We start from the raw sequence: 22,818 nt of genomic DNA, 5'->3' as shown, positions 1-22,818 counted from the left end.
AGGATCCCACGTGCCGTACAGCAACTAAGCCTGTGCCCTGCAACTACTGAACACGTGCTCTAGAGATTGGAAACCGCAACTACTGAGTCCACCGGCCACAACTACTGAAGCCCATGTGCCCTAGAATCTGTGCTCTGGAACAAGAGAAGCCATGACAATGAGAAGCCCGCACACGCAACTAGAGAAAAGCCAGCGCGGCAACAAAGACCAAGCACAGTCAAAAATAAATAAATAAATAACTTTTTAAAAAAAGAAACAAACTTAAAAGTGGAAATCAAGTGCTGAAAAGGAACACTGGGGTGTGTGATCACATTTTAAGTTAGCCTTCAAAACTATCATGAGGGAAGAACAGGATTGAGAAATGCACAGGAAGAGCATAACATCTAAGCAGTACTTCAACTACAGTCAATACTACTAACCCACCATTAGAAAAACAAGCATGCTATTTTGTATATAGGAGTGTGTGTATGTTAATCCCAACCTTCTAATTTATATCTGCCCATCCCCCTTTGGAGAAGGCAATGGCACCCCACTCCAGTACTCTTGTCTGGAAAATCCCATGGGTGGAGGAGCCTGGTAGGCTGCAGTCCATGAGGTCCCAAAGAGTCGGACATGACTGAGTGACTTCACTTTCACTTTTCACTTTCATGCACTGGAGAAAGAAATGGCAACCCACTCCAGTGTTCTTGCCTGGAGAATCCCAGGGATGGGGGAGCCTGGTGGGCTGCCGTCTATGGGGTTGCATAGAGTCGGACACAACTGGTCGGACACAACTGAAGTGACTTAGCAACATCCCCCTTTCCCCTTTGGTAACCATAAGTCTGTTTTCTATGTCTGTTCTACAAATAAGTTCATTCACACTTTTTTAGATTCTACATATAATTGATATATATGATATTTGTCTTTCTCTGGCCACCTGACGTGAAAAGCCAACTTAACCGGAAAAGACCCTGATGCTGGGAAAGATTGAGGGGAGGAGGAGAAGGGGCCAACAGAGGATGAGATAGTTGGATGGCATCACCAACTCAATGGACATGAATTTGAGCAAGCTCCGGGAGACGGTGAGGGATAAGGAAGCCTGGCATGCTGCAGTCCATGGGGTCGTAAAGAGTCAGACACGACTGAGCGACTGAACAACAACTGTCTGACTGACTATGATAATCTCTAGGTCCACCTGTGTTGCTGCAAATGGCATTATTTCTTTCTTTCTTATGGCTGAGTAATAGCCCATTGTATATATGTGCCACATCTTCTTTATCCATTCCTCTGCTGATGGACATTTAACCTGTTTCCATGTCTTAGGTATAGTAAATAGTACTGCAATGAGCACTGGGGTGCATGTATCTCTTCAAATTATGGTTTTCTCTGAATATGTGGCCAGGAGTGGGACTGCTGGATCATATGGTAGCTCTAGTTTCAGTTCTTTAAGGAACTCCATACTCTTCTCCACAGCTGCTGTACCAATTTACATTCCTACCAACAGTATAAGAAAGAAGTGAGGTCGCTCAGTCGTGTCTGACTCTTTGCGACCCCATGGACTGTAGCCTACAATGCTCCTCTGTCCATAGGATTTTCCAGGCAAGAGTACTGGAGTGGGTTGCCATTTCCTTCTCCAGAGGATCTTCCCAACCCAGGGATTGAACCTGGGTCTCCTGCATTGTAGGCAGATGCTTTACCATCTGAACCACCAGGAGGAGGTTCCTTTTCCTCCATACCCTCCCAGCATTTATTATTTGTGGACTTTTTATGATGGCTATTCTGACTGGTGTGAAGTGGTACCTCACTATAGTTCTGACTTGCATTTCTCTATAATTAGTGATGTCAAGGACCTACTGTATGGCACAAAGAACTGCACTCAATATTTTGTAATAACCTATACGGGAAGAGAATCTGAAGAAGAATATATACATGTGTGTCTGTGTATGTGTGTGTATGTATATGTATATATATACACACACATATATAACTGAATTGCTGTGCTCTACACCTGAAACCAAAATGATATTGTAGGTCAACTACACTTCAATTACAAATAAGACACAAATCAACCTACCTACAAAACAGAAACAGACTCGCAGATACAGAGAACAGACTCGTGATTGGCAAAGGGAAGGCGGGTGGGGGAGGGAGTCTGAGGTTAACAGATGCAAACTATTATACACAGGATGGATAAAAAACAAGGTTCTACTATAATACAGGGCATTGAATATAATATATTGAATTATCCTATGATAAACCATAATGAGAAAGAATTTAGAAAAGAATGTATACATATGTACAACTGTAACACTTTGCTGTACAGCAGAAATTGACACAAAATTGTAAATGTACTATACTTCAATCAAAAAATAAATTTATTTTATAAAAGGAAAACAAGAAAAAAGAGTACACTATATTGATTTTGTAGGAGTGGGGTCACTTTCATAATGATCTTTTCTTACTGCCGCCATCTATGGTTTTAAAAGCAAAGGATGAATGAGTAAGACTATGAGCAGCACGTGTGGCAGAAAATAGAGTGAACCCAACAGGACTGTACTGAAGTGGAAACTGACCTGAGCCTCACTAGCATCAAGTTCTGGCCATGTGAACTGAGGACCACCAGACAAGACACCATTTTATGAGCTGCAACACGTGAGGATACAAACAGCTCACTATGGTTTTCTCAAGACACCACAAACAAAACATCAATCTGACTTGAGTTACAAGTGACTGGGAAACAAGAGGAGGAAGGGCGGAAAGGAAAGAAAAGAAATGATCACTGAGCCTTAGCACTTCTGGAAGAAGCCCTGGCCCTTCCTAGTCATCTCTCAAGTGTGAAGTGTGTGGGAAAAACTTTTACCACATCAGTGGCCCTGTTAAGGGTCAGTTCTCATTTGCAACAGTCACCATATGAACAACATGTAAAAAATGAGCTTGGTTGACCCTTGCCCTGACCCTCTACCTCCTCTTCTTCGGTTAAATCAAGAGAGTCTGGTCTCCAATATACCCTCCCAGCCAGCAGTCGCCCAGGCTCCTGAGGTGTGGAGTTTCATCTCTTCCTATCATAGCAGGGCATTCTTTTAACCTCTGTCCTACAAACCTTCTCCTCTACACACAGCAGATTTTCCATTCCTCTCCTGAAGTGAAAGGGCAGAGGACAAGCTTGGCTGTTCTTCAACGTCCCAGGGCTAAAGATGGGTGAAACATTTTGTACAAACACTGGAGCCTACAGGGTCTGCCTGATGAGAGACTGTGTGCGTGCACTAACGTACAAGCTCACAGATGTGCCTAAGAGGCTGGGGTGACAAGCGTCTAACAAGATCCTGTAGGTATAGTAGGCATAGGAGATACACATGCACATAAATGCAAGAGTCTCAGTGAATGTTCCTGCTAACCCTAGACACCATCATCTTTGCCAGACTCCTCAAAAGCCTGGTTTCCCTGCATCGTGATCAATACGGTATCTAAAGAATCACCAGCTTGACCTCACCATGGATCATGGATTGTGCCATTTGCCTGTTTAAACCCTCTGAGGCAAGCCATTACTCTTAGGATAAAATTCTAAATCTTTTCTACATTTTCTGCCTATCACTCCAGTCTTTCCCCTTGAAATATGACTAGTGTTGGATACTCTGGCTTTTTATTTTCATCATTTCTAAACATGATAACAATCTTTTCCCACTATGGGTCTTTGTCCAGGACCCTGCACCTGGAGCATTTTAGGCTCAATGATGCCCTAATAATTCATACCCACTGTCCACAGCTGAAAGACAGTACATGCTGACTCCAAACTCAGATAGTTCTGCCTGTTAATATGTTCTCCAAATAACCTCTACTTTTCCCACCAGATATTCATTACAGTTCAAAATCTTACAGATAATTACATGCTTTATGCCTGTGTTCCTCACTAAACATATGCTAGACACATGCTCCAAGTTCCATGGAGAAATGGGTGGTACCATTTACTTCAGCAGTGAACCCTTAGCCCTTAGCATAGTGCCTTGCTAATAGTATTTCTTGAGAAGTAATCAAAATATTTGTTTAAACGAATTTTATTTGCTCTTTTCCCCCTCACTCAGATCATTCTAAACTCAATAGTCATCTTTCGACGCCTATTCCTAGAACAGGGTGTCTCTATTCTACTTATACTGTCAAAGTTTTCATCATCCCCTTATCTACATCCCCCCATCAATATACATCTCTCTCATTCCACTCTCTTCCTTAGCCGCTAAACTCGTTTATATCACACCAAATTTATCTGACCTTTTGACCTTAATCCTTCAACTATATCTCGAGGTGACTCTACATTGTTGGAGTACCTTACTTCTTCAATTGAAACCTAAGGTTTCCCTAAAGACTACATCCCAGTAGGCAAGCAACCCTCCTCTTCCAGTTGCCTCCATCTGCATGAAGGTAAACAAGCAAAGAGCCACTCTTTTATTTCCTAGTGGTGCTACTGGCTTCAAATAGTAAAAATAGACTTATTCAGCTATTTCTAGGTACTAGACACTGTGATGAGTGCTTACAATGATAGTCAAATGTAATCCTCTCATACAAAATTAGTCCATATTTACAGACGGCACAAACCTGGTCCATGATGAAGAAAGATACTAACGTATCTCAGGGAAGAAGAGACCCTGCCAGGACCCGGTAATAGCCCTGAATTTGGAGATATGATGTTGGGCCAGAACAATGAGAAAATTTAATGCTCCATTCATTCATTCAACAAATATGTATAAATTATGTGCCAGGCCTGACCTATACAAACTGGTAAACAAGCAGTTGTGGATTCTACCCAGAATATACAGACAAAAGAGGGTTTTACAACCAATCAAATAATTATAATAGAGGGTGAGAAGTGCAGTAATACACACATGTTGCCTTAGGACCACAGAGCAAGAGAGCACAGAAGACCTATGTCCTGCAGTTCAAGTGGGGGATGATTAAGCCAAGATTATGGCCTAATGGCAGCCTGCATCAAGGCAGTATTTTTGTGTGTGTTTTGAAAATTCATATTCCTACAGATTCCACCTTCAAACCACCTAAAGTTTGCATTTACAAGAATTTATCATCCAAATATTAACAGTAATAGCAGCATATGTATTGATATTCTAAGATCACAATGTCCTCCTGCTTCAACTGTTTCTGAAGTTCTTTTTTTATCCATTGGTTCAATGCTATGTCTTCCAAACCCAGATAACTCCCGAGTGCCAGGGACTGCACAAATCTATAAAATGACAGAGATAAATACAAGAGTGACCTCAGGAATCTCTGGAATGGACCCAAAAGTATGCCATGTGATACCACCTTAAAGTCAGAATAAGTACATTACAGCTGAATAAATTGTAAATTACTGTTGAAAGAGAGAGAGAGACAAAGACTCTACATGTTAACCAGTTTGTGTAGGAATGTAGGAGGATGGTGTGGGGGTACTTCAGGCAGAAGGAAATGTATGTGTACAAGTTTGAATAGAAGGTAAAATATGGCTCACCTGAGGCAATGAAAAAACCCACCGTGGTTTAATTATAAAGCACGTATCAGTGGAGATGAGGTTGGACAGGTAGTTATGTGCAGAGCCTTGGAACTGTATCCAAAGACAAGGGGGACCCACTGAATCATTTCAAGCAAAGAAATAACATGATCCAATTTGTGTCAGAAAGCCCACCTTGCTCCCGTGGGAAGAATGGACTGAACTCCATCCCACCATTCCAGGTCAATAGCAGTTTAAAGCACTGAGGAGTCCCAGGGCTCCTGTGGTCTCTATAGCATCAAAAAAGTCTGTGGTGCTTTTGGAGCAAATTCCAGATGCAACAGCACCAAAGAGTGACCAGGCTTAGCCACTGTGTGGAGAACTGACGCCTGGCACAGAAGCTTCTCTACCCAGAGAAAAAAATGGTACTAGGCTTCTGTATTCCTGCTAGGAGGAAAAATACACACTCTGGCTTTCTCCCACCTCTTTGGGCTGCTGGGCTGTTAACAATTTATACAGAAAGAGCCCCTCACCTCCCTGGAAGTAGAAACTAACTATACCAGGGATTCCAAAGAGAATCGAACTACTCTATTTATGGCAAGGCATTACTAATGAGCAGAATGAGTAAGCCAAACAAACAACCACCTGGTGTTCATTAGAACATGTGCAATATAAAAGATGTAGATACACCACGTGAAATGCAGATGAAAAGCACACAAGTGAAAAATACACACTTCCTGAAACGAGTACATTATAGAAAGGATTGGTTCTATATTCTCAAAAATTTTATACACATGCAGTGTATGTGTACAGTTTCTACAATCTTTCAAAAGAAATTAAGATACTCTGATAAAATGGGGCAGGCTGAGAGAAAGGCAGAAATAGAGAGGACCTAGACAGAATGAGTAAATATTATCAGAAAATAAGAATGCAGTTCAAATACAAATCAGAATTGGCAACTGAAAACAACAGAACTGACAAAGAAGAAAAACAAATCAGTTCTGCCAAAAAAAAAAGCTTAAGAAGCTCTTATGAAATGCAAAGGAAAAAAGATTAAAATACCGAGAGAAAAGATTTTAGCTCTGGGGAAGAATGAAGACCTACTGTAAAGGTATTCCTAAAGACACAAAAACAAATGAGAAACAATCTTTTCTGAGATGAGACTGAACCTAAGTTTGCAGAGCCAAAGAACTCAAAAAAAGACTAGGAAAAAAATGACAGGAAACATGCCTATACCAATATTGGTTAAAGTTCTGATTTTAAAGGAGGAGGAGAGAGAGAGAGGGAGACAGAGAATAAAAGACATTGGACTTCTCTATAATACTCACTACAAGAAGCAAAGGAATAATGTCTAGGAACTTCATAAGAATATAATTTGTGACCCAAGAGTTCAATATCTATACATGATGCCATTTGTGTATGAAGGCAACTAAGTTAAAAAATATTTTTCAAATATTCATGAGCTCTGTAAGAAGGCTGTGATATAAGTGCACTACTAGTTAACACAGAACAAATTACACATATAACTAAGTCTAAAGTCTTATAAATTGAATTTTAAAACAGTATGAATACAGTTAATGTTAAAGAACATGAGTAAGACTTTAAGTTTGAGTAATAATAATACTATAAGTTTTAAAATCCCAGATCCTATAACAAAATCTGGAGAGTTAAGAGATTAAAAGAAGTAAAAGTATGCTCATTCCTTACCTTACAAAAGAGGATATAGTTTCATTTTGGATAGAGAAAAGCAGAAAAATAGATTCAAATCCAAATTATTCTAAACATGTATACCTTTTAAAATCTAAAAAGCACTAAACATTATATGGGCTTCCCAGGTAGCTCAGTGGGTAAAGAATCCATCTGCAATGCAAGGGATGTAGAACATGCATCGTGAGTTCAATCCCTGGGTTGGGAAGATCCCCTGGAAGAGGGCATGGCATCCTATTCCAGTATTCTTCCTGGAGAACCCACGGACAGAGAAGCCTGGTAGGCTACAGTCCATAGGGTCACAAGACTGAAGCAACTGAGTAAACATGATATATAATTTAAATCATTTCACCTCTACTGTCTTCATGGACTAATTTCTACTTCCTTGAATTACTTAAACACATGGTTTATCTTCTCATTCTTTGCTCTCCCATCTCCCATGAAATCAACATCTGGGTTGAGGACCAATAAGGTCACCAAAGCCAAGAGTTCTCACTTTCCTCAACTCTACAGACCTACATCTACTCATTATCACAAACAGACTCATGCTCTGGATCTCATTAGAAGATACTCATTGTTCCAACTCCAAGATCCCAAATCGGTACTCCCACTCTCTGACTATAACTTTCAATCACCCTTCTTTCCCATTCCCAACAATCAGTTCACCTAATCTTTCCCACTAAAACTTGAAAGAGTAAAATGAAAAGTGAAAGTGTTAGTTCCTCGGTCGTGTCTGACTCTTTGTGACCCCATGGACTGTAGCCCACCAGGCTCCTCTGTCAGTGGGATTCTCCAGGCAGGAATACTGGAGTGGGTAGCCATCCCCTTCTCCATGGGCTTTTCCTGACCCAGGGATTGAACCCAGCGTCTCCTGCATTGCAAGTGGATTCTTTACTGTCTGAGCCACTAGGAAAGCCCTGGAAAGAGTAAAGCACTCCTAAATAACCCACTTCATTAACCAACCCCTGGCTAGCTGCCTTAATTCTTAGTCTAGCCAAGGTTCTAGGCTTGGTCACATGAATGAAGTTTCTGTCCCCTGAAGCTACTGCCCAGTACTCCTCTCACTCTTCCTCCCTCCCCCTCCCCTTTTTTACCTCTACAAAACCTTGAATAAGTGATCTATTCTACTTCTCCCTTTACTCCTCCCTCAACACCCATGTTTCTCTCTAACCTCTTGCAATCTGGCTTTCTTCTCTCCTTTACAGAGAAACTCCATTTTAGAAGATTTCTAAAGACTTCAAAAATTCTGACTAACTCTCTGCAATTAACATTAATATTTGAGTCCCCTGGTTGCCATTCTTTCAATTATCAACATTTGTTAAAATTGGTCTTGGAAATGCCAAAATAAGTAAGACAGGTTCCTAATTCTCTAGAGGCTAAGAGTGTATTATGTGGGGTAAGTATATAAACAAGTAAGATCAGTATAATATTGCAGGTGCTGTAACAGAGGCACATCGAGTTGAGTCAAAGGCACAGTCTTTTTTATTTTATTTTATTTTTAAACTTTACATAATTGTATTAGTTTTGAGTCAAAGGCACAGTCTTAAAATGCACTCCTGACTCAGTGATGCTGTAATGGCAGAGCTTCTTCTGAACTCTCAGTCCTCCCTTCTCTCACCTTCCTTCTTTAGATCCTTTTCCTCACTTCTGAAGTGTAGAATTAAGATCCAAACAGGTCCAAACCCTCTGGCCTTCTCAGCCCACACACCTTCCTTACAGACTTCCCAGGCAACCAAAAATAAGACTCAAAATCTGAATCTCTAACCCCTACCTCTATTTTGATTGCCTAGGTCTTACTGATGAACATTTTCACTTGGAAAACTCACTTCAAACTCATCATCATCCTAAGAAAATGTAGCCTATTTCCTTATCTCTGTCAAAAGTCTCCATATTCTCCCATTACTCACATTTAAAAATAGATATTAGCTCTTCTCAATCTTCCCCCTAACCCAACCAAGTACTTAGATGGTCCACAAATCCTATCCATGCTTCTTTCAAACTCATGATCACTCCTACTTATTAACTTCTATTGTGGCTATGTGTAGACTTTCTTATTTTTTCCTAGTGAATGTGACCATTTATCAAAGAGAGGAATTGATTTATTTCTTCTTTGTGTCTCTTATGGCATCTAGCATAGTGTATTGGATATAACTGTTAGTTATTCAACAAATATCTGTTATTGAAGCTACCTTACAACCAAGGGCTTGAAAAGTCATGAAGTAAAAACTGGATTTTTTCTGGGATCGAGCAAAAGTCAGACAATGAGTCATGGACATGAAGACAGAAAAGATCCCTCAGTCTCACCCCTTGCATTTTGTGTTGGCTCATAGTAACGACTCAGCCCTGTTCCCACTAACATGACTATTAATCAGCTCTGAGACCTCTGGGATGAAAGTGCTTCAGGTTAGCACTCTTGGCAGTCTGCCCAACTGATAGCACACTGAAATTGGGAGGAGAAGCAGATTCCAAAAACCAGGCTTAATTTCAAGTCCCCACAATCAAGTTGACAGCAGATAAATTGTAATGGGAGATGCATTTTTCCATTCCTCCATGCAGAATATAAATGAAAAAAATGTCTGCAGTCCCCAATATACTTAGTTTCCACTCTCAACCAAAAAGCTCCATTTCTATAGTATTAAAAACACAGAAAACTAGTTTGGAGAAAAGCCTTATTCTGGAGAACAGCTTTGGAGCACTGATTTTTAAATAAAAATATACCATGAAAAGACTCCATTCCCAGACACCATCTCTGGCAGTATGTATACTTTCTGATTCATGCCAAAAATTTTTTCCTGAAGTTGGAGCAACTGACAGCAAAGGGAATCTTAACTAACACTTTGGGCTCATCAAGCCATAAAGGAGAGCCGAGAGAAAATGTGGTCGGTTTTATTTGACTCGTGTCCACCTAACTTCCATTGTTCACTTCTGCTTAGTGTCCCAAAGCACGATTCCAAGCCCAAGTTGAAATTACATTTCTGGGTTAATAACAAGCACAGGAAAATAAATCACGTCTGCCCTAGGAGTGAACCCAAAACCAAAAGCTGCCAGAGAGGAATTCGTGAGTTGAGTTTAGAGTCAACTTTAATTCTGAAGGAAATGAACCTTTAAAGGAAAATTCAAATAACAACCTATGTAGACAAAACATTAGTCTACACTGCTTCGATTAATTTGGGGGCCTTTTATAACTTTTTTTTTCTTAAATGGATATCTGCCAGAGCAGAATTGCTCTCGTAAGATGGCTTGGAGCCAAATACAGTAACAGTATAGACATTTGTGCTCAGGTTTCATCAAATTCTTAGGTAAACTTCTACTTCCTAAAGAAACATCTAACTACTGACTTACCTCTGTAACAAGATTCCTATTTTAAAAAGTAAACCATTTGCCCAACATCAATTTCTTTCTTCCACCTGGACTTTAGTTTGTCTGGAACAGTAGTAACCTTTGTAGGTAGAAATTAGTACTATTCTAGACAACATGTCAGGTAAAAGGGCTCTGGACAGAGCTTGGACTGTCCACACCTGACTTGGAAACCAACATACTTTCCCCATAGTGCAGCCAATATAAGGGCCCCTTGAGGATAGTTTCATGTCCATCCCTCTGCCACTCAGGATCAAAGAGGATGCTTCTACATAGAACCTCTCTGCATCAAAGGAATGCTGTTAAATAGAACTATCACAAGAGATACAGATGTCATTTAAAATTTTCTGGTAGAACTTAAAGGAAAACAAGGTAAAATTAATTTAAATATTATATCTTATCTAACTCAATGTATTTGAAACATTATCATTTTAGCATCTAATCAATATTTAAAACATTATTAGCAAGACATTTTACCTTTTTTTTCATACTGAGTCTTCAAAATCAAGTGTTTTACAGTTGAGGTACTTCTCAGTCTGGACCAGTCATATTTCAGATACTCAACGGCAAGATGTGGCTAGTGGCTACCATATCAAACAGCATGGACCTGAAATGTCTTATGTGATAACTGTCTGCTAAATAAATGAAAAGCTCGAAAAGCTTTTAACTGCACCATTTATTTTCCCAAAACCTCAATAAGAAACTAAGAGATAGCGGTTCTGTGAACAGTAAATAAAAGCTTCTGAAGAAAGGCAACATGACTCATTTATTCCAAATCAAACCATGAGTAGACTTGGAAAAAATTTCTGGTCATCTTGAAGTCTAGAACTTGCTACAAAAGATCAAAGCCTTCTTTGTAGGTGAACTTATGAAAATAACATGGTACCTATCAGGCTCTTCTCATTAAAAATGTGGCCAATTCCCAAATCTCCATTTACTTCAAACTGATACCTAGGTTTTTTTAACTACACAATTCCATCCTTTTTTTTTTTTTTTTTCCAGATAGCTGGCAACTAAATTTCCTCTCTTAGCTGGCTCCAACCCTTCCTTCTCAATTTTGTCAAAAGCCAGACAAACAGTTCATACCTCAACTCTGCAGCTGAAAATTGTAAAAGGAATTCTGAACAAAGTTGCAATAAGCCTTTGAAATATAATGAAAAAACCACCAGATTGAATATAAAACATTTACTTAATATTAACTTCTAATCTCTAAGTAACCAGGAACACACACACACAGAAAGAACAAATCAGAATATCCTACGTAGAATAATAAAACTATAAATTAAATGTTAAATCCATTAAAAAAGACTCAAGCCCTTAGTAAAAATATTTTTAAAGATAACTCATAGAGTCAGTCAATCTGTAGTTTAAAAAAAAAAGACCATAGATTTGAGCACAGACTTGGAGTTCAACAAGCCTAGATTCAAACCCTAATCCAACCACTATGACCCATGAGTAAACTGTTTAACCCTTCTGAATATCGATTACCATCTGTAAAAAGAATAGCTAAAACTCTACCCTTCATACAGTTATTGCAAAGATTACACAAAATAAAATATTGTAATTAGCACATTATTTAGGTGCTAATAAGCATCAGTTAACTCTCAGCCCCCAGCCACATTAATTTCTTTAATTTTGACAAAGCAGAAAATACTTATGTGAGTTTATTTATAGCTCTAATACCAATATAAATAGGAACCCTACAATCCCAAATTTTTCTACTCTTAGAATGATGTTGGGGCTGGGATAATGAGGAGCTCAGCTATATGCTACTGACAGCAAAGATCTGTAAAGAGCTCTAGTATCTGCTGTCATCAACAGTTCAATGACCCCATTCCATTACCTCAAGCCTAGAATAATGCCAATATTAATGCAGTGAGCATTATCACAGAGAAATGTAGGGGGTAGTAAGGGAGCCCAGAAGGTAACACTTAGCTTAACCTAGAGATAGGGCATGGGGGGCTTCCTGAAGAAGTTAACCATTTGATCTGCTCCTGGCAGCCAAAACTGGTGAGGACTATAGGGAAAGGAGTGGAGAAGGGACTCTAGAGACAAGAAATGGTGTGGGGCTTCCCTGGCGGCTCACTGGTAAAGAATCTGTTTGCCAATGCAGGAGACACAGTTCGATCCCTGGTCCAGGAAGATCCCACATGCCACAGAGCAACTAAGCCCTGGTGCCACAACTATTGAGCCAGTGCTCCAGAGCCTGGCATTGCAATTACTGCACCCACACGCCCTAGAGTCTGTGCTCCGTAACAAGAGAAACCACTGCAGTGAAAAGCCTGTGCACTGTAACTAAAGAGTATATCCTGCTCGTCGCAACTAGAAAAAAGCCCAAGGATGCTTGGGGCTAGAGCACTGGGACGACCCAGAGGGATGGTGTGGGGAGGGAGGAGGGAGGAGGGTTCAGGATGGGGAACACATGTATACCTGTGGCAGATTCATTTTGATGTTTGGCAAAACTAATACAATTGTGTAAAGTTTAAAAATAAAATAAAATTAGAAAAAAAAAAAAAAAGAAATGCAAATTAAAAAAAAAAAAAGAAAAAAGCCCATGCAGCAACAAAGACCCAGCACAGGCAAAAGTGAATAAATAAATAAATATTAAAAAGGAAATGGTACGAATGAAGACATAGGATGTGGTACAAACAAAAAAACAAGGTTGTCACTGGCAATCAAAATTGACATCAGTGAAAAGAGGAAGGAAACTGGTAGGAAACCAAAGACTAAGGGTACCTTATATGACAGCAGGTCAGAAGAAATAAATACTGACACACCAAACATATTTATCATTTCTGCCATCCCTTCTAGAAAAACAATACAAAAATACATGAAACAAGAAATATCTCTTAAGGACTTTCATAGGGACAAAAGGTATCTATTAAACAACCTGGGGGAAGAAATTTTGGCAAACTATAATTTCACTAGGAAACCTTTCCCCAAGATTGAGCTTTCCTCATTAATATCAAAGCAGGAACTCAAAGGGTATTTGTGGTATCAAAGAAAAATCAACAATGAAATCACAATTATCATTTAATCTTCATTGGCATCAGGAGCCTTGGTACCACACAGAGCAACTCTCTCCCACAGGGCAAGGGAGAGACTTAGAATGAGGTCAAGTTCCTAACATGTATCTCATCCTGCCTAATACTTCTGGGAGGATCATTAAAAAGAGAAAAATTAAATATTTCCAGTTACTATTTGTCACATAATTAACTTTACAGTAATCTTTTCTATTTATTTTTAATTAATTTTTATTGGAGTATAGCATATTAGTTTCTGCCCTACAGCAAAGTGAATCAGATATATATATATATATAAACCCCTCTCTTTTGGATTTCCCTCCCATTAGGTCATCACAGAGTAATCTTTTTAAGTTGAAAAAAAATGGCCTATGGAAAAAAAAAAAAAAAACACAGAAATGGCAAAATCTGAAGAGAAGAGATAATATGACAGCAAGACCAGAGCGTTGGGAGTGAAGTCCTAGGATCAAGATACCAAGAAGAAATTCTAGGGGAAGTCCAACTTTAGGGAAACCCAGTGGGAAAGTATTTTTTTAAATAGACAGTTTGGGGATTAAAAGCAGAAAAGCCCTTCCAGGAAATCATGTTACTGGAGTTCTAAATCCTTTTAGTCTTTTTCTATTCATAGGCTACAGCTCTAAAGAGTACTCTAAATAATTAGCTGCTGCAGATGAGGGAAGGCAATTTGGAGATGCTGAAGAATATCAGGTAGTAACAACAGCAATACAAGATCTGGACTTCTTTGCTGGGCACAATCCTTTGCTGGTACTATAACTTCTTCCTAATAACATTAGCTTGTTCTTGGGTTTCCATATTAAATCAAACAACTTCTCTCCAAAAGGCCCAGTTCTTAATTGCTTAATCAGTTCTTGTCTCCAGTTTCAGTTAGATAAATACATACAAACAGAAATTGGAACTAAATGTCTATACAGACTCAATTTCAAAAATAAGAAGAGAAGACAACATTATAAACTTCCAGATGGTTGTCAGTTTAAGCAAATCTACTCTTCTAATGTCGAAGGCAGAAGAATCTATGTGCAAAAAAGGATACAAAAAAAGGAAAATATAGAAATGTAGACAAGTGTCATAAAAATAACGTCTTCAAGAGGATGTGCCCAACCCTCTGCATAAGTATGTCATAAGAATAAGATGAGATAGATTTCTGTGTACAGACAATAAGCTCTGAACTCTCCCAGTCTGTACAACTTATTTTCAGGGATTTTTTAGCTTGATAACAGAAGAGCAGAAGAAAGAATATTCTAATATCTTTTCATATAATTTAGAATATTCATTGATACTACATTGAAACGTGACAAGTTGTAGTTTCTTTTCCTTTTCCAGCCTTATTGAGCTATATTTAACATATAACATATATGTAAGTTTAAGCAGTATATACATATTTATATGAAATGATATATTTATATGAAATGATTACCAAAATAAGATCAGTTAACACATCTATTATCTCACACAGTTAACCCTGTTTGTTTGTATATGGTAAGAATATTTATATTTTTGCATTTAATGATGTTCTTTTCCTCTCAGATATTTAATGAGCATCTACTATGTTCCAGGCAATGTGTTGCTTTGCCAGATAATAATTTCAGAGTCTTTCAGTAACGCTCTTTCTCCTATTTTCTACAGTAAGGTCCCCAACCTCCGAGATCTAATGTCTGAAAATGTGAGGTGGAGCTGATGTAATAATAATAGAAATAAAGTGCACAATAAATGCAATACGCTTGAATCATCCCCAAACCATCCTTCTCCCACTTCTGGTTCATGGGAAAAACTTCACCAGAGATCTTCCAGTCTCTGGTGCTGGAAAGGTTAGGGACAGCTGTCCTACAGCACTTAGCACGGTACTGAGTTCAGAACATCTGCCCAATAAATGTCCGTGAGAATATTTCTTTAAGTGAACATAGGGGGACGTATGCAGTTAGCACTAGACCCAGTGACGTAGCACAGACACTCTTGTACAAGGGGCCCACTTCAATAACAACCTGCCTCTGCTTACTGACCCATGCCCCATTCCGAAAGGTTTGTCACACCATACATACCTGTCCACTGAGGGGGACAGCGGCAGTTGTAGGTATTGACCCCATCCACACAAACCCCTCCATTCTGACACTTGTGGTTAGGACAGTCATCTATATTCCGCTCACAGGTGACTCCTTCAAAACCTAGTAAGAGAAGATTAAAGGAAATGATAAATTCTCATAGAGATGATGTGATCTGTTCTTCTCCACAGGATATGGTCATCAGAACAGACTGACTTCATTATTACAGTTCAACAGACAGCAGATGGTCAACCCAAGACTCACCATATAAAAATCCCCCATCTTCTGTCTTTTCTTGCCTCATGCATAGACAGTTAAAACGAATCACTGTGCCAAAGACATGCCTTCAGTTACCTCACAAGTATTTCAAAGTGTTTTCATGAAATAAAATCCCAGTGAAGATAAATGTCTACTCGGGACAGCTGGTTCTAAAAAAAAAGGGCATTAGATTTTCCCCAGCTCCATGCTAGATTAATGGGAAGAACAAATAAAAGACCACCTAATTAAATTTAAATTTCTTTTTGTTTTTTTCTTGGGAAAATCATGGGGGAGAATAGGGAGACATAAAAAAAATACTGAACTGAAAGTCTGAAGATAAGGGTCAAGTTCTAACCTCACTGCTTATAAGCCATTTAATACTTGGTAATTATAAGCTCTAAAGTAGCTTCCTCATCTGTAAAATAAGTCTGGCTGCACCTGCCCAGCCTGTCTTTCAAGGTTGTTATAAGTGCCACATCGTAAGTATAACACAATATAAATATAAAAAGCTATCTGAATATGGAGTGGCATTATTACTAACTAAACTTGACAATTCTTCAAATTGTTCATCCTCCTTTCCACACTTATAGCACTGCTTCCTTCCTCTTGATTTTTCCCTTTTATTAAAAATGAAAATACCACATCAAACTTCACCCTAATTGCCCATAGCATGTTCCCCTATATAATTTATGAGTGAGTGAAGTCATTTAGTCGTGTCTGACTCTTTGTGACCCCATGGACTGTAGCCTCTCTGTCCACGGGATTTTCCAGGCAAGAATACTGGAGTGGGTTGCCATATCCTTCTCCAAGAGATCTTCCCGACCGAGGGATTGAACCTGGGTCTTCTGCATCATAGGCAGATGCTTTACCATCTGAGCCACCAGGGAAGTCCTATATAATTTATACATTGGGCTTTTTTCTTTTTTTTTTTATTTTTTTACTTTACAATATTGTATTGGTTTTGTCATATATCAACATGCATCCGACACGGGTGTACATGTGTTCTCTTTCCTTCCTACCAAATCTCCTAACTATTAAAATGGAAGACTATCAGCTTTAAGACAAGAGAGGAAGTTTACTGAACATTCCCTTATTTGAAATACATATAACTAAGTATTTGGCCTCTTCAGAATGTCCCTTAAGTTTCTCTCTTTTACTACTCAAAACACATATTGGGTCTTATATTGGCACTGGTATAGTTAAATAAAAGAACGAGCTCCTGCTTTCAGGACACTGCAGTCTGGTGAGTGGGCAGACATCAATCACGCCTTGCTTTCTTCATTCCTTTGCACAAGCTACCGTGGCGTTCTACATCTGCTCTGTTACACTGGAACACAGCTGGTTTCTCTGAATACAGTCGCAGTCATGTGCATGAGTATGAACCAAGTAACCAAAAAAATTACCCAGAGACCAAAGGAAATCACTTTGTAGAAGATGGAGATAATTGAACGCTTGACTGAAGAGAATTCTATTTCTCCAGTATTTGGTAAGAAGTCCATGCAAGCAGATGAGTCATTAAGTAAGCTTGAGAAAGACTATGAAAACATTTATAGACTCAGATTTTTAAAAAATTAATCATATTACTCAAATATCTTCTGGGCTTCCCAGGTGCTGTTAGTGGTAAAGTATCCGCCTGCCAGTGCAGGAGACATAAGAGACGAGGGTTTGATCCCTGGGTTGGAAAGATCACCTGGAGAAGGAAATGGCAACCCACTCCAGTGTTCCCGCCCAGAAAGTCCCATGGACAGAGAAGCCTCACAGGTTACAGTCAACAGGGTCACAAAGAGTCGGACATGAATGAAGTGACTTAGCATGCACTCATATATCTGTTTAATCATATGACAATCTTACAAATGGATGGAGTCAATAAATGCTGAACTGCTTAAGCCCACCCAATATTATGATAAAGTGAGAGCAAATCTATAGATCCACAAAGTACAGTCCCTGAACAACAACTGCAGTCTCTGTTTCTAGTCTAGTGCTCTTAAATGGAAACATTCTTTGGAAAAGTTAGATACTTGCAGAATGTGGGAGAGAAATAAAGGGTCCTGGCCCACCACTGTTAGAAACCCCTGTGGTTTGGTGGTGTCCTAGAACTGATACTGGCCATTCCAACTTGATCTCCCTGGTGACCAAGACTAAATATGGTTGGATAAGGTGTCAAAGAGGTGATGAAGCCTTTGTAGCCAAACTATTTGAATTTATATTAGCCAGTGTTACAATGAACAGAATTCACCAACCACAGACAAATTAAGAAAGCTGAAACATTTCAACATAACATATAAGAAATAAGATGTTTTCTTTTCATCACTATTTTTGAGATAGTTCTTACCTGTCACTATGTAGTTATTTAGGCAGAAAGGCAAATAGGTGAAAGAGTTAACTCATGGTTGAAGCATGGCCTCTGGGTTAAACTGCCTAGATTCAATTCTCACACTTTCCATGCAGTAGAAGAGTGAACATGGACAAGATATTATATATGCTTAATACTTAAACTTTCTTTCCTCTCTTGACTAATTAACAGGACCTACCTGAAAGGTTGTTTTAATGATTAAATGAGTTAGACAGAAAAAAAAAAAAAAACAATTTAACAAACTGTGCTGGAACAACTGAATATCTAGATGCAAAATAATAAAGTTGGATTCCTTCCTCATCCCATAAACAAAAATGAACTCAAAAATGTATGAGTTAAAATGATAAGATTCTTAGGATAAAACATAGGAGGAAATCTGAGATCTGGGCTAGATAGAGATGTCTTACACATGACCAAAAGCAAGTCACAAAAGAAGAAACTGATTAATTTGGAATTAATCAAAATTAAAACCACCTGGGTTTCAAAGAAACCCAATCAAGAAAGTAAAAAGACAGTTCACAGAAAGGGAGAAAATATTTGCAAATCATATATCTAGGAGATACAAAGAACTCTTACAAGAATATTAAAATACAATATCCATAATAATACAAATAATCCAGTTATAAAATGGGTAAAGGCGCTAAATAGACATTTCTCCAAGGAAGATACACAAAAGGCCAGTAAGCACATGAAATGATGCTCAGCATCAGCCATCAGGAAAATGCAAATCATGACCACAATAAGCTATCACTTCACACCCACTAGAATGGCTATAATTTAAAAGACAGATAGCAACAAGTGCTGGTGAGGTAATGGAGAAATTGGAAATCCTTATACACTGCTGGTTGGAAGGTATTAATAAAATAATGCAGCCACTATGGGATATAGTCTGGCAGTCCCGAAAAGATTAAATAGGGTTACCATACCACCCAGCAATTCCTCTCATAAGTAAAACCAAAAAGAAATGGAAAATATATGCCCATTCAAAGACTTGTACAAGAATGTTCAGAGCAACATTATTCTTAATTGTCAAAAAAAAAAAAGCAGAAGCAGCCCAAATGTCTATTTCGTGATGAATAGATAAATACAAAGTGGTAAATCCATATAATGGAATATAATGCATACACAAGAAGCATACTATGTGTTCCCATTTATATGAAATGTCCAGAATAGACAGCTCTATAGAGACAGTAGATGAGTAATTGCCTAGTGCTGGGAGGGAGTTGGGGCGGGGGGGCAGGGGAGGGGAGTGGGGAGGTTAGGGAGTGACTGCTAATGGGAACAAAGTTTCTTTTGAAGTCATATAAAAATGAGCTAAAATTTTTTGTGGTAATGGTTACATATATCTGTAAATATACTCAAAACCACTGAACAGTGTGCTTTAAAAGAAAATTATATGGTATGTAAATTGTATCTCAATAAAACTGTTATATTTGAAGGAAAAGCACTTAAAACAATGCCTGATGCACTGTGTTTATTATATGTCAGTGGGATCAAAGCATCTCTTAGAGATTATCTACTCTAATCCTTTTATGTTACAGATGAAGAAGGGGCACACGGCTGACTTACTGTACATGGCTAGGAGGCAGGAGCCAGTCCTAAACCAGAAACTTTACCTAGATTTGGTCAGTATGGTCTCTGGGACCCCAAAGTTCTCTTCCAAAAATCTGAAAAACTGACGCTGGGTCAAAAGTTCCCATATCTGAGAAAACTCTAGCCAAATTAGTTCTCCTCGAAAATTAAGACAGGATTTATGCTTTAAAAATAGAGATACAGGGCTCTTTTTGGAAATAACCAGCAAATTCTTATAAAAAGTCTACGCAAAGTAGGGGTAAGGGGGTGCAGAGGATGGATGTGGCTTCAATGAATAAGTTACAGTGCAATCACTTCTTTAAAATGTTTTAAGGTTTTAAGGGAAAGGGAAGCAGACAAGTCTCCAGACCTGTGGGTGGGATGGGTGTAGCCGACTTATGGAAAGGCTCACATGACTGTACTAAAAGGAGTTTGCTGCTCGAAGCCAACTCACATCCTTAAAAGGCCAAAAAGAAAGAAATTAAACTCAGAAGGAACATTTTTAAGACTGTGCTGTAATAAAACCATGGGCCACGTAACTGATAAATGATGACAGGGAGGGTGGGGAGCAGAAAAGTGTCTTTTGAACTTGTCATCCCACACAGATACCAGCATCTCTCAAGAGAGCTTCCATATCTTTTCATTTTTATTCCCTAGGAGGTGTGATGGTGGAAAGACTTGGTGCAGAGGCTCAAAGAGGAGAGCAGAAAGGGGAAGCTGAGATGACACAACTGGGATCCTCCCAGGCCAGGCTGAAGGTCCTCAGGAAGAGCTTCCGTGCACAGGGATAAGAGAGTGAAGAAAACCCAGGGATACCTGGAACTGGACAAAGGCACCAAAGGTAAACAGCTACAGGCTACCTTCTCTCCCTGCCCTCTGGAAAGAAGCCTGTTAAAAGAGCAAATTGGTCCCAATTCCATCCCACTGGTTTCCTTGGCACACTTCATCCATCCTCTGAATGGGCCCCAGTGAGCTCACTGACCCCATGGGTGGCCCATGAATTTTAGCCCCACCACCCACCCAGGCTGCTGTTCCTACCCATCTCCCTCTGTATCTTCCAAATGAGCTCTACTTTCCTAACTTTACCTCCTAAGAAGTCAGAGAAATGAGTAAAGGGATTCAAAAGAAATAACTTCCAAACTTTTTTTAAATTGCAGAATATAGGAATGCTCTTCTGTATCACATCCAATTCATTCATTTGTCAAATATTCACCGAGTCTCAATTTGTGCCAGGCACGAGGTTGGATACTGGGGGCGGGGGGCGGGGGGCAGGTAATTAAGATGAGAGTGTCTACCGGAAAGGAAGAACAGGTAGTTTAATAAGTGTTGTGCTAGAGGTACATAGGTTGCGAAAGATCTTGAGAGAGTCTCTAGTCCCCCCAGGGGTGGGGAATACAGAAGGCATTTCAGTGAAATAGATGCCTTTGGCACATCACAAGGAATAAATTCTAAACAAAAAGGCAGGGTGGGAGGGGGAAGTAAGTGATAGAAGGCTGAAGAGATAGCAGGGGCAAAACTGTCAAGCATGGGAGGACAGGAAAAACTTGAAGGAACATCAAGAAAAACTGGACTCAGGGCCCAAACTAAAGGGGCTAAAAGAATGTGCCCTGCAAAATGGTATGATAATTTCTGCATCTGCTCCAGAGAAATCTGCCAGAATATGATTAGTATAATACCCCAGAGAACGTCACATGCCTTGTGCATATGAGAATGCAAGGGGGAATTATTTCTAAGAGTTTTTAAGCTCAGCAACTGCAGAGCAGACACAAAAGCCACAGAATGTGGCTAAGCTTTATTTTAATGATATAGGGATATTACATATAATCAAGCCTGTAAAGTACAGGGGTGATTTACAAAGGATAAACCTTCTTTGTTTGGAGAGAACAGATTGGGCAGCTTTTTATGAAGTTTAAAAATCATAAAGGAATAAGGAGGTACAGGAGAGAAAGAAAAAGGGAAAGTCCATCAGGGATTGTCCAGTCCAACTGTGAACTCGCAGGCAAAGCCAGGAGATGCAAACAGCACACTGCTACTTCTTAATATATCCACAGGCATACAACCAGCTTAACTCATAAACCCCAAAACATTGGGAGTCAGTGATTCAAGAATGTGTCTTCTATTTTGTTCTTTAGCTAAAATTATTCTAGCTGAGTACTCCTCCTTACAGTTTCTGCTAAAATCTTTACCTAACGGTAGTTTATGAAAGATCTGGGTTATTAACAGTTGCTGAATCAAGGAGAAGATGAAATACAGTTCCTTGATTTCATTCTATCAACTCCCTCTTGAATATATTCCTTTTTTCTTCCCTCTATTGAGAAACATTTCTTTCTTTATTACTCAGGATGAGTCATATTTACAGTTTTAATTCCCCCCATCAATCTTAATACTAAAATCATCTCAGTAACTATAGTGCCCTTTGCAGGAAAAGAACTATGTTATAACCATTCAAATATAATCACTAACTTATGTGGGGTTCACTGAGTTTTAGAGTTGAAAAGAACTCCAATTCTTTTTACTCAGTACTAGTGTAAACCAGTACAGAAGGAGAAGCTAGACTAAGTCTAGCAGGTATGTTACCAGGAAGAAAATAAGAAAACCAAAGTTGTGCTCTCAGTACTACCGTCCTATACTAACCTTGGCCTGTAACGTCAGAAGGTGTGTGCCTAGTATATACCTGTCACGGTTTCCAGGTGCTTGGGATACATCACCAAACAAAAACAGAGATCCTAGCTTTTACTCTGGAGAGGAGAAGAGGCAGAAAAATTTGGAAAGACAGACAATAAACAATAGACATAATGAGCTAAATTATATAGTGAAAATTATACAGTAAGATGATGACAAGCGTTACCAAAAAAGAAAAGAAAAGGTAGACCAAGGCCAGAGATGAAGGCGGAAGGGAAAGGTTACAATCTGAAATAGGGCGATCAGGGCAGGCTTCAGTTAAAACTGACAAGATTTGAAATGTGGTGGGAAGCAGCCATCTGAGAACTGCAGAACCTGGACAAAAGTGACTTTACCTGTCACTGGCTTGGTTTCCCCATC

At 39.1% G+C, this 22,818-nt stretch overlaps 1 protein-coding gene and 1 pseudogene across 1 annotated transcript in view; one reads left to right on the top strand and one right to left on the bottom strand.

Moving 5' to 3' along the window:
- Nucleotides 1-22,818, bottom strand: part of NOTCH2 (notch 2) — a 175,373-nt gene that overhangs the window by 66,570 nt on the left and 85,985 nt on the right. Inside the window, exon 5 of the mRNA XM_027535567.1 lies at nucleotides 15,594-15,716. Coding sequence (XP_027391368.1) covers nucleotides 15,594-15,716 — 123 coding nt within the window. The remainder of the gene's footprint in view (nucleotides 1-15,593; nucleotides 15,717-22,818) is intronic.
- Nucleotides 3,420-7,238, top strand: LOC113888445 (annotated as a pseudogene).

This window comes from Bos indicus x Bos taurus, chromosome 3 (genome assembly GCF_003369695.1).
Source record: "Bos indicus x Bos taurus breed Angus x Brahman F1 hybrid chromosome 3, Bos_hybrid_MaternalHap_v2.0, whole genome shotgun sequence".
NCBI classification, from domain to species: Eukaryota; Metazoa; Chordata; class Mammalia; order Artiodactyla; family Bovidae; genus Bos; species Bos indicus x Bos taurus.
The sequence above is the reverse complement of the archived record's forward strand: the minus strand, read 5'-3'. Positions and strand labels throughout refer to the sequence as shown.